Source organism: Thamnophis elegans, chromosome 1 (genome assembly GCF_009769535.1).
Source record: "Thamnophis elegans isolate rThaEle1 chromosome 1, rThaEle1.pri, whole genome shotgun sequence".
NCBI classification, from domain to species: domain Eukaryota; kingdom Metazoa; phylum Chordata; class Lepidosauria; order Squamata; family Colubridae; genus Thamnophis; species Thamnophis elegans.
This window is the reverse complement of record NC_045541.1, coordinates 135071485-135083991: the sequence shown is the minus strand read 5'-3', so window position 1 is coordinate 135083991 and position 12507 is coordinate 135071485. Positions and strand designations below refer to the sequence as shown.

General features: G+C 35.0%; 1 protein-coding gene across 1 annotated transcript in view; it reads left to right on the top strand.

Annotated features, from left to right (window-relative positions):
• The window catches only part of CEP128 (centrosomal protein 128), a 184917-nt gene extending 172860 nt beyond the window's left edge, over positions 1–12057 (top strand). The window contains exon 24 of the mRNA XM_032232414.1: positions 11133–12057. Within this exon, the coding sequence (XP_032088305.1) occupies positions 11133–11170 (38 nt within the window). The 3' untranslated portion in view covers positions 11171–12057. The remainder of the gene's footprint in view (positions 1–11132) is intronic.
• The last annotated feature ends 450 nt before the right edge of the window (positions 12058–12507 follow it).

Here is a 12507-nt window from a genome sequence, read left to right as displayed (position 1 = left end):
CTGGCCAGTCTTGAAGCTTTGGGAAATGCTCGAGGAGGATGGAAGTGAGCTTTGTCCTGCAGCACGGTTTCAAAATGATTCAAATTCACCAAGGATTCTTTGTGAAGGCCAATCAGGTCATCTTTTTTGCTTTAGCAAACCAAACCAGGTAATCTCCAAAATCTGACTCTGTTAATCAAAGCAAATCTAGACCATTTCATACAACATGAGTAACACAGTGACTGAATCATTTAACAACAGTGCCCATGATAACAGCATCCAACTCTTCTGGAAGAAAGATATGGCAAAAGGGATGGAATACAGTAGTGAGGGACAATGCAAAAGAAACTGTTACCAATCTCCTTTTCTATACCAAATTTTTGGTCAGAGAAACTGGAGAGATGAATGCTTCATTTTTTTTCCTGAAGAAAGAGGAAAAAACAACAATTTCTTAAGGGTGAGCAATTCATTTAGGAAGTGAGTATAGCACTGAGAAAATATCATGGGAGGAAATTTCTCATGAGGTTTACCCTTGGGATTTAATGTAAGCATAAGAAGCCAGAGAGACTATGAAAAGCAAAACGTTCTCACATATTCTTCGCCCTACCTATGTTACAAGAACATAGAGAGTGTATTGCTTATACTACAGGATTGTATTTGTTTTCATATTGAGGGGGAGAGAAAATGCTAGCATAGAGATAATGAGCCAAACAGAAATGTGCAGTTTGCATGCACATGCTTTTATTTCTGTTTATTAAATCCCATTCCCAATTCCAAAAAATAAATGACATTATCACAGTAATCATTGTTATTAATTAATATTTCAGCAATAAAATCACTAGTAATTCTTTGAGTGAGAAATCTTGTCAAAGGGATACATCTAATTAACACAAAATTAGATGACTGAGTCTCCAGATTTTCTGGTCCACAGCTCAGGGTTACATTTCTCTGCTCCACTGCTAACAGTGAAGCTGTACTGTAGCTGAGTAATAGTCATAAGTTCAGCAATAAATCATATGCTTTACGTGAAGGGCCAGATGCAACCCCCAGTTTCTCAAAGAAACCCCAGAGAGCTGATGCTAGTCAATGTATATTTCACTGAATTAGATAGTATAAGATAGTTCCCAACATTTCAATGAATTATTTGGCCATCACACAGTTCTTGCTAGAAGAGATGAAAAAGGACCGTGTAACTCCTTGGCAATCCAAGCAGTTAATGACATCTATTCCTCTTCTGCTGTACTACACAGATTTTGTTTGAAAGCGGGTCTCTAAAGGCCAGATATGTCATGGTTTACAATTTTCAGCTTTTACAACACTCGGGAAACCTGTTAAAAAGAATTTAGAAGTGCTGATTAATTGCCAGCAGTACTTTTTACTTACTACCAGTATCCTACTATATCATGAACCACTTTTATACCTTTATAATCACTCAAATGAATAAAATAAACACAGAATACTACTTAATGCTACAGTTAAAAGGGCAACACCATTGCAAGACCTCTGCATTGTACTGCACTGCACTATTAATGCTCAATGAGAGTGAATGCAAGGGATGAAACTTGAATGATTTACTGAGAATTAATCTCTATTAATTAGTCTCTTTTAATGTAGGATTTTTTCTCAAGAACCAATCATTCTGCTTAATTTTTCCTCGTACTATGACAAATATATACAAGAACTAATGTCAGATATACTTCATGACATGTGTAATGTCTTTATTTTAACAGAAACTTCCATTTACTTGAATTATTAATGCTGAATATGACTTCACATCTTTTTCTTAACATCTGGAAAACCAAAGGTGCTATTCAAAAGGCAGCTAGACTTTCTTTGTTTTCCTTGGAAACGTTTTGTTTCTCATCCAAAAAGCTTCTTCATTCTGAATGAGTGGTAGAAAATGTCCACTCCACTGAATGTTCTCCACCATTCAATCAGAACTGAAGAATCTTCTTGGACACGAAGTGAAATATTTTCAGAAAAAACAAAGGAAGTCCAGTTGCCTTTTGAAAAAGCACCTTTGGGACAACCATGACCTGAATGACTGAGAATCTCCATAGACATTTAACATCTGGAAACATTCCTAAAATTCTGCATCTTGCTTACATGGTATTATTTTTTAATGCCAAACTATTGTTAACATAATAATAAAGGACAAAAAAATATATAAGACTCTTGCTTTCACTATCAAACTGTGATCATAGACTTTGCTAGGCATAGAATATGCTACCATTGGAGGATTAGAAGATGCCCGAAATTCTTCTATTTGGGAGACTTCCTTTTTTCAATTATCTTTAAATGGGAGCATGGGAGTCTTCCAGACATACACACACACTCACACTCTGAATTATTGTTTTATTATTTCTTCATTTTTATTTTTATACCATTCAGAACCAACTGAACTATTAATTGAAGAGGGGGAATGTCTGTGTGCAAGCCAAGACTGAAGCTTTGGTTAGCTTTGTTTGGCTGGAAGACTCGTTGCCTTTTTTTGGGGGGGGGGGGATAAAGCTGTACATTGAATATTAATGTTTAACAGTCTCGTTTGACTAATTTTTCAAATGGTTTATTAGGTAACCGAGAGTTTATTAGGTATTTTGACACAACCTATGATGTATTGTATCTTATTAAGGTAAAGCAAATAGATTTTCTACAAATTGTAGTCAAAATATTGGAACTCACACACTAAGGACTTTCAAAACAATACTTGTTCAGTCTTGTTTCTTTTGAGTTGATATTGCTTGTGATCAGAAATGGAGTTGTGATGATTGTATGTGTTTGTTTGTGTTTTTATGTATGTACACAGAGAGAGAGAGAGAGGGAGAGGGAGAGAGAGATTTAATCTGAGAGTCCTTGTTCAGATTCATAGTTCTGCTGACAGCACAATGAAAACTAAATAGATCCCCTGGTCCACAGTATTGTGTCTTTGTTTCTTGTGTATCTTGTATGCCAGAATTTAATCTTTATACTTACTACTGGGTATATTTTATATTCATACCTGTCTATTTAAAACATTATTATGGGAGCTAGCCTGACTAAATCATTTTGTAGAAAAGAAGTTTATCTGACAGCATAATTTAGACAAGAAGGTGCTCAGTCAGATACTTAATTTACAGAGGCAGATTTATTTTCAACTGCCACTTAACAAAGTCTGCCAAAAGGAAAAAGAATGAGCCACTGCCTCTTATCAAGGCATTGATCTTAAGGAACTATTTATAATACCACTGGACTTTCCTTTAGTTTTAGATTACAAACCGATTAGCATCTGCAGATGCTTTGCATTAGTGTTCTAAATGTATCTCTTTCCTGTTTGTACAGTTTTTATCTTTTCAGTGAATTGACAAACCTTTTCCCAGAAGCCATTTTATTCCAAGGCTTAACTCTACTGTGCATACATGTAGGTATAACCCAAGACCTTCACAACCTGAATCTGAGAACGTCAAAATCTTTATAAAGCAAAGTAGCAGCAACTGGGCTCACAGCACTGAAGTTATGCTGCTTATTCCCAGTACATTTTTATTTTATTTTATTATTTAAATCCTGCCCTTATTATTTTACAAGTAACTTGATATGGCAAACATATCCAACCTACCGCTATTTTCCCCACAACAACCCTGTGAGGTGAGCTGAGAGAGGGTGATGGCCCAAAGTCAACTAGCTATCTTCATTCATGCCTCAGGTGGGACTAGAACCCATGTTTCTAGCCTAATGCCTTAACTACTGGACCAAACTGGCTCTCTACTATAAATTATTATTAGTGTAAGCATTAATTATACAGAATGTTTAGAGCATTTTGTATACCTTATCTCAGTAATCATTTCCTGCTATGTTGAAATATATTCTAGAGCAGGGGTGTCAAACTCACCGCATCACAGCATCATCACATGACATATCAGGACTTTTTCTCCCTTTGCTAAACCAGGCATGGGTGTGGCCAGCCTGAGATGCATCTGGCTGGGAGTTTGACAACCCTGTTCTAGAGGAAGTGGATCAATACACAAGATGGGCTGTGTTTGTTAGTCTGATTGCTCATCTGTATGAATTGAGAGACTGTGTGTTCTGTCCTAGGCTTCCTGAGACAGTAAAAATCACATGCTTAAAAATCATACATGCTATTGGTGGTGATCCATGCGCCGAATGAAAATCAGAAGAAATTTTATTAAAAAAACCTACATGAATAAATAATATTTGTTTGTTGGGAGATTTCAATGCAATGGTAAACACAATAAAGGACTATAAAAGTAGCAACCCAAAGAAGAAAAAAGGAAAACCTTACCAAAATCATTTTTCAACATGAGCAATAAATTAAATTTAAGAGACAGTTGGAGAGAAATAAATCCAAATGAAAAAGGATATACCTTCTACTCAAATCCACACAAATCATGGTCTAGAATCGATATGGCCTGGATGAGCAGCAAGATAGAAAACAAGTTAGAAGTAATAGAGATCGACCTAATACATGAGCAAATCATAATCCAATAAAAATAATTTGGAAGAGTTTGAAGAAGAAAAATAGACGTTGGATGCTAAATTCACAAATACTAAAGAAAAAAAGTACACCTAGCAGATCAAGAAACAATGGAATTTTCTCAAAGAAAACAACAATCAAGATACAATATTACAAAACCTATGGGACACCCGCGAAGGCATATTTATGTGGGATAATAATAGTGTATGTAGCCTGAAGAAATAAAGAAAAATTGAAAAACAAAATGTACTGCAGGAAACTCTAAAAAACTAGAAACTACCTTACAGAATGAACCACAAAATGATAGAATTAAATGAGAATGGGACTTAGTGAGACATAAACTAACTTTGAGCAAAAAGACAATGCAAGGAAATAAAATTAACAAAAACTTTTTTGAACACACAAATAAAACTGGAAGGTGGCTAGCCCACAAATTGAAAAGGAAAAAAAAGCACACGCTTAGTCCCCAAACCCTCTCTTTATTTCAACGACTGTGAATTATGTTAATTCAGAGTCCTAATGAGTCACAAACAGTTTGTGAAGAATCTGACAGAAGTCTACCACAGTTTTTGGAATAAGGCTGATAAGCACCCACCTTTATCTCCCTTAAAACGCTGCCAAAGATCTAATTGCCAATTAGTTTTGCAAGGTCAAATGGAGCACAGAGTCAAAATGGAGCTTCAGAGTTTAAACTGACCAGAACGAATAAAGTTGCTTTCTGCAAAAGCTCATGTCCATTTGCTCCTCTTTATGTCTTATGGGATGGGGGCCAATCAACTCCAAGCTTACTCCTGAGTCGCCCCTTTTGTCTTAACTGTTCTTGCCTTCTGGCAGCTCTGCACATGTGCCACTGGATAGGCTCCACCTGCAGCACATAATTCCCAGATGTACCTGGCTCCTTCTCTGCCTCCGACGCAGAGTCCTCATCTGAGCCTTCCCCAGACTCCAGGACTGGTCCATGTTCCTCCCCAACGTCCTCACTGTCTGACTCTGCTGCCAGTTCTGCCGCTGGCAGACCACAACATTGTGTTCGACTAAAATCTGTCAGTTACTTACAGTTATATTCCATAGAACCTTGTCCATCATTTCACACGACCTATTCAGGAAATCCTAGAAAGTTTCCAAATATCCAAATTAAAATTATATTTAATAAATTAAATTGAAAAGCTAACATTTATGTCCTTTCCTGATGGTACTGCAACAGTTGTGTGCCAAATCTACTCTACTGCAGGAAGCTGGATTAGTGGACAAAAGACGGTCAATCTACGTTTTTTAAAAAGGCATGTTGTCCCTTGGTACTAAAAAGAACCTCCATTATTTTATGAATAGACAAGGCAATAGATCATTCAATCATGCCAAAGTCCCAAGTACAGGATGAGTAAGGGGAAAAAAATACTGTTTAAACCTCTGGAGACATAGTCAAGTATATCATAAAGAAGCTTGATCCAGGTAGTACTGTATAAGGCAGCTTCCTAATCAGGACAGATACACTGCGGTAGAGTTTGTAAGCCAATGGAACTAGCTGCTTGAGCAATCCAATTTTTTCTCAGTCAAGCCCACCATGGAACTAACAGCTGGAACATGCTATGATTATTATGAATAACCTAGAGTGGGAAATGCTTTTTGTACACCCTTTATATGATATTTGCGCACCAATCTCTCCCAAATTGGGACTCCAATGGACATACTGTAGCAGCCACCTAAAAAAGGAATCTGGCAGCAGAAAACCCTTTTACAATATGAGCAGAAGACTTTGTCCCTTTTTCAAAGAATATGAGAATATCTACTAATTACTTGAAAATAAGTTCTAAGAACTCAGGCAAAGAAACCATCATTCTGAACTGTTACCAGAAGCATCATTTGATAGCTTTCAGATGTCCTGTTTTATGCTGTAACATCCAAAGTAGTCTTTAGCCACAGGTAACCCTTCTTTCCCCTAAACTGTTTCTTTTACCATACACATTCATTAGCTAAAGTAACGGATTCTAAAGGTTAATATTGTACTACATTAAGAGGATTTCCTTTTAATATGTTGTAAGTATATTTCTTTTTGATTTTATCATTCTCCTTCTGGTTCTTGTATTAGTGGAAACATAAACAGGATTTAGTATTCCATCCGGATGTTACTATTCATAAATCTACATTTTATTTCCTATCTGCTGATAATGTGCAATGTTTAGTGGCCTTTCTTCACAATGCTGTTGAATTATTGACTTTTCATTACAATAATAGGTAATTTTCAAATTACTTATGGTAAATAGAGAATGGAGAGGAGAGGAAGTTAATTAGGACACTCATTTTGTTAGGGAACTGGCTTAAATTCTGATACTAAACATAATATTCCTCAACTCTACAATATGAATTTAGCATCCATCTACAATGCTTTAAAGCACTTATCAGGTTCCTAGTCAAACATAGAGACTAACCATTTAGGGGTTTCCTGATGGGTCTCCCAATCATGTACTAGCCTTGCCTGATCCTGGTTAGCTTTTCAAGATTGGTCAGAGTCAGCTATGAATTGCCATCTGACTGAGCTACTTGCTAAAAATTGACAAGTGCAAGGCAAAAAAAAACCCCTCTGATTCCCACATGTGCTTTGCCCCTCATACTTTGATTTATTGTCTCCCCCATAAGGCCAAACATACATAAATGAACAGCTTCTCTCCAACACAATTCCCTTATTGAAAGGTATATATTAATATCATAGCAAGGTGGATTAGCAGGTGGGGCTTTTCAACTTCACTAATGAATACTTTTTTAAAGCAGGTTCATCAGTTGCTCTAACAACTTGTCATGTAAGAGCCGAGGTGGCACAGTGGTTAGGGTGCAGTACTGCAGGCCACTTCAGCTGACTGTTATCTGCAGTTCAGCGGTTCAAATCTCACTGGCTCAAGGTTGACTCAGCCTTCCATCCTTCCAAGGTGGGTGAAATGAGGATCCAGACTGTGGGGGCAAATTGCTGACTCAATTTGCTAAAAATCTGTAAACTGCTTAGAGAGGGCTGAAAGCCCTATGAAGCAGTATATAAGTCTAATTAATAAATAAATAATAAATAAATAAATGTATAACATCTATTCAACATATATGTACAGTAACAAGCATACATAATTGATTTAGGAACAGATTTGTTTTTTGGTGCTAGTGTAATGTCTCAGTTACAGTCAGTCTCCAGATAATGTATAAAATAGCTAATTACTAGCAATAGTAATATGACTGAAACCCAGGAGGTGCATTAAGACAATCCTTTATGTACTCTTGCTTAGAATTATAAGGATGAACTGGGGCTGTTATGGTTATTGGCTTCCTGCTCCAATATTATGATAGAATGGAGAAGACGAGATGGTGCACTGAATAAAAACACTGAAAGCTTTTAATATTATCAATCAAAATTTAGAGCTAAACCTTCCATTTCTTCTTTCAAAAAAGAAGAAATTTAGATGTATGCATCACTAGTAGAAGATTTTGGATTCTTCATTTATTAAATTTCATGTATATGGGTTGAGAAATAATTAGGGTTAATAAATATTGGTAAAAGCATAAGCTTTTAAAAATGTAATACATCTCTATTGGGTACGCTACCTTTTGAATGTTGAATTAGGGAGAATCTTGGTTGATATAGCTCTTTTTATAGGGGGAAAATGTTGAAGCTTCTTTTTCTGTGAGTATTCACAGATTATTAAATTGTGAAGTACCGGTAATATACCAAACCACTCAATTTTTCTAGTTTGATTTGTTTCATTTTGATTTGAACACAGTCCCTTTGTCAGTACTCAGTATTGTCCATGTACTTACAGGAGCTGGGCATTATCTCCTTAATACAGCCTTTTCAATGTTATTATTATCAGGTGGCTAAGACTTCATAGATTACCAAGCAATAGTCATAAAAATCCATGACTGTTTCACATACATAATTCAATCCATGTTTTATTATAGGGAGATAAAATTGCAATATTTTACAGCTAGTGTAAACAGGTTATGAGAAGCATTCTTTACCCAGGCTGTTTTGTAGAAGATAATTCCTTTCAGTATATTTTTTATAATTCTATGCTCAGACAATGAACTCAGTGGATTTACATCTGAGTAGTGTCATATCTGGTTACCCAATTAGTTCTAGAGTTCCAATATCTAACCAACTAGGAAAGTGGTTACAAGGACATCTTGACTTTTTCATACTTTATTGCTGCTTGGCAAATGATAGCATCATATAAGTACATGACAATGCCTTGAAGCTCTATCAATCACTATGCTGATCATTACATCTTTATTACAAATTCTGCTAAGGTTATTATGAACTGGCCATTGTGCTAGCTCTTACTGAATTGAATAACTATCTTTAAATTTTCCCTTATTGAAACAATGTTGTGAGAACTGGTAGGTGTTTTAACTGTATTTTTGAAACTAAAATTCCTTTTCACTTTTTCAAGCTTATTTTTGATTCAGCTTTTAGGAAAGGAAAATGGATTTCTCTAAGAGTAGGGAATTCATTGAACCTATGTTTGGAAACTGTTTTGTTCATTGCATCCACATTTCCGAGTCCTGTAGCAGATTTAACTCTTGGCTTTAAAAACTGTTTTCACTTATTTGGTAAATATGGTGGTGGTTACTCTATTTTGTACATGTTTTCCAAAGGACATAGTAAAACAAAATGGTTATATCTATACATATATAACAGAAAAGCATTGGGAAGCCAAAATTGGTTAGTGCTCCATTGATTGTGTTCATCATGCATTTATGGATAATAGCTGTAAAAACTGAAGAAATGCTAGGTAGATAGGTAACTTGCTTGTTTGCCATGTATAATTCAGTTGGTTTTCATTCTCCAATTGACCTGACTACATCTAAACAGTTTCTTTCTATTCCCGCTTCTATGTATAAAAAAGCATGAGGTTGCCAATACTCAATTATAACTGAAGTGGGATTCCTGCTCTTCAGAGTTATTATCTTTCCATCTGTGGTAATTTATGCCTCATTAAGAAAGCCTAAATTAAGTTAGTTATTGTAGGCAACGTCAGTTCCATAGGGAGGTGAAGCCCATATCCTATAGCTGTTTGTATTTGGCCAGGGATCAAGAGGATGGAAATTGATTTGTTTATTTGTCTAATATGATGTAAAATTTGGTAAATTTGAACAGTTAAGGAAAAACCTTTAGGGAATAAGAAGACCCATAACAATACCTTTTCTTTGAAAAGGTTTTCAAAGCTATGCATAAGTCAGTAACAGATGCAGCTTGATTTCCCATAGGACATTTTTTTATTATGGTAACTCTTTGAAAAAGCTTCCCGGTAACTCTATCAGCCAGCCAATCTGGAGCAATCATGTTGTCCATGGGTATTCTCATGCCCATCCTTTGGAAAGTTTGATGTGAAAGTCAAACAGATTCATCAACAGATTCTCTTAAAATCGCAAAGCTTTTATATGGTACGAGCAATTCCCATGGAGAATTCTTTTTACTAAAACTAAAACATAAGTCTATGAAGCCTATCAATATAAAAAGATCTCTCCTGGACAACAGTATTCTCTTCAACAGGATGCTGCTGTAGAATCTCAAATATCATTTCAGCATATCAGGGTAGAGATTTAGAGTGGTGATTTCAATTTTACGAACCTTCTTTCTATTAATAGCGCACAGTGTCAGGCTTGGATGACAAGGTGGCCAATCAATTCCTGTCACACTAATAGATCAACCTTTCATTAATGGAAAAAAATTACATTTGAAGGAAAACACTTTGAAGAAAAAAATTAATTGGATGGAAACTACTGTGCTAAAACTTACACAGATTTAATTGTCTTTAGTTGGGCAAATATTAAATTGATATTTCAGTTGATTTTAAACTACCAGAAATTCTTGGTTGATAAAGCTTTGTACAGAAAGAATAGATAATTACTTGTTAACATACTAAATAAGGTAAAATCCCATTTTCTGACATTTGCAATAATTAAGGATTTCAAATACCATAAGCAGAGATATGATTAAGCAACAGTGTATTTAGCAGGGCATCAATAAAACCCCAATCATAGATAAAAATCAAATCAAAAGTGAGTACTTAAAATGTTAACAGCAGCCTAAAAGTCCAGAATTGGGTACCACAATAATCTCGAGGCCCACTCAAATCAATGATAATTTGGTAGCAGTTTTAGATTAACTGTAGTTCATAAGACCTTATCCTTTTTAATGTATTAGTCTGAAAATGTGCTATCATCAACAACATCATTATTTTCCTACAATATTTCAGTTTATTATTCTGTCACCTCTGAGAACAGAAATTTTACACAAAATGGCCTCTAGATACAATCTCTTCCAGAAGATTCATGCTTGAGCTATAAGTTGGTTTAGAGCTTTCAAGATTGTAAATGGCAAGAACTATGCTCTGAACAAATGAAGATCATTCATTTAAATAAGATTCTATGGCTTCTGGGTGGAACTCCAAGGATAATGTATTACCGTAACTCAAATAGGAGACTTAACATTGCCTAGATGACGTCGTTTAGTTTCATTTCATTTAAAGATGTTGTGAGGAGCCAGATTGTTGGGGGCAATTTGCTTACTTGGTAAAATGCTTAGAAGGAGCCGTAAAGAGAGGTATAGAAGTCCAAGTGCTAAGTACTATTGCTATTCTTTTTTATTTTATTTTTTTAGTGAATGACGACTTTCATTTGCTTCATCTTCTCTCTCTTTTTTTTGCAGCATTTACCAAAAGTAGCATTCGTTCAGATTTAAATTGATCTAAAAAAGATACCAACAGCAGGGCCGTGAACAGGATGAAGCTATTGACAGAAAAGAAGAAGCTTTAAAGCAAGAAGATGATAGACAAATTATTCCAGAAAATTGAGCTCTGCATCTTTAGTTTTGGCAGTGGCCACAATCAAGTGTAACTATATTTATGAAAGCGTTTGGGGGAGCCCTGGTTCAAGAATTGCCAAATATATCATTCAAACTATTATTTAAAACAAGGCAAGTTAAATCTGAAGATACACCATACAGTATATTGTAAAATGCCAGCTTGCCTGGTATTTTCTTTGGTTTCCTTCTATCAATTCTTTGAAGTCTATTCGGAATTATTTAATTGAGACAAAGAGAAATAGTGTATGTGTTCATAGTTACACTTGCATGCAGACATAGAAGCTGTGTACGCTTTAACTTCAAAGACTTAACAATATTTTGATTGAATAGTGTTCGTTCAGTAAAATATAAATACATTTTGTGATAATCAGGAAATACTGAATAAAAATTACTTTGTCTATATATCAAGTTCTATAATATTAAGAAATGTACATAGTATTTACAACAAAAGGTGCCTCAACATATTATGCAATGATTACATTATCCTGATTAATAATAGACATAGTTTATTTCTGAAACAATGAACTGAATTTCCTCCATCTGATCCAAGGTAACAGAAAAATATAGCCTAATCCAAAATTGGAGGAACTCTTTGTAATAATCTATTTTTATCATTAAGCCCAAGAATAATTTTGTTTCTAAAAAATTTAAAACATCCTAATAATGTAATGAAATATTTTTGGCTCTATTTGTTAGAAGAATTTAGAGTTACACTATTTAATTTTACATTATAGATCTGGAGACACTTATAAGTTAATAAACAAATTGGAAACTTTTGACGGGAGAGGTTCCTTTTTATATGTTATTCAGCCTTTTCAAACAAGTATTTCCCATAATCATAGCATTTTCATTCTTGTTCCATCCATTTATTGAAATTTAATGGAAATGTACATTCTTTTGGCTATATATGAACTGGTTTAATTCAACTCTTTCCTTTTTTGTCATTTAATGAAGTCCTAAAGTACTCTTTCCATTCACCAGTCACAATTATTATTAGTTTTTTTAAAGTCTTGCTTCTGATCTGCCAATTGCAAGCCAAGTCCTCACAAGAGAGTCTTGAGTGCCAACCACCATAGTCAAACTAGAGATTGTCTAATGATTATGGATTGTTCCCAATAACATGGTGATGTTACTGTGTCTTTTCTCTAGATAGTGGCCTGCTCTTCAAAGAGCTGGTTTATTTTACTATCAATTTTAATATGATGTATCAGCTCATTTG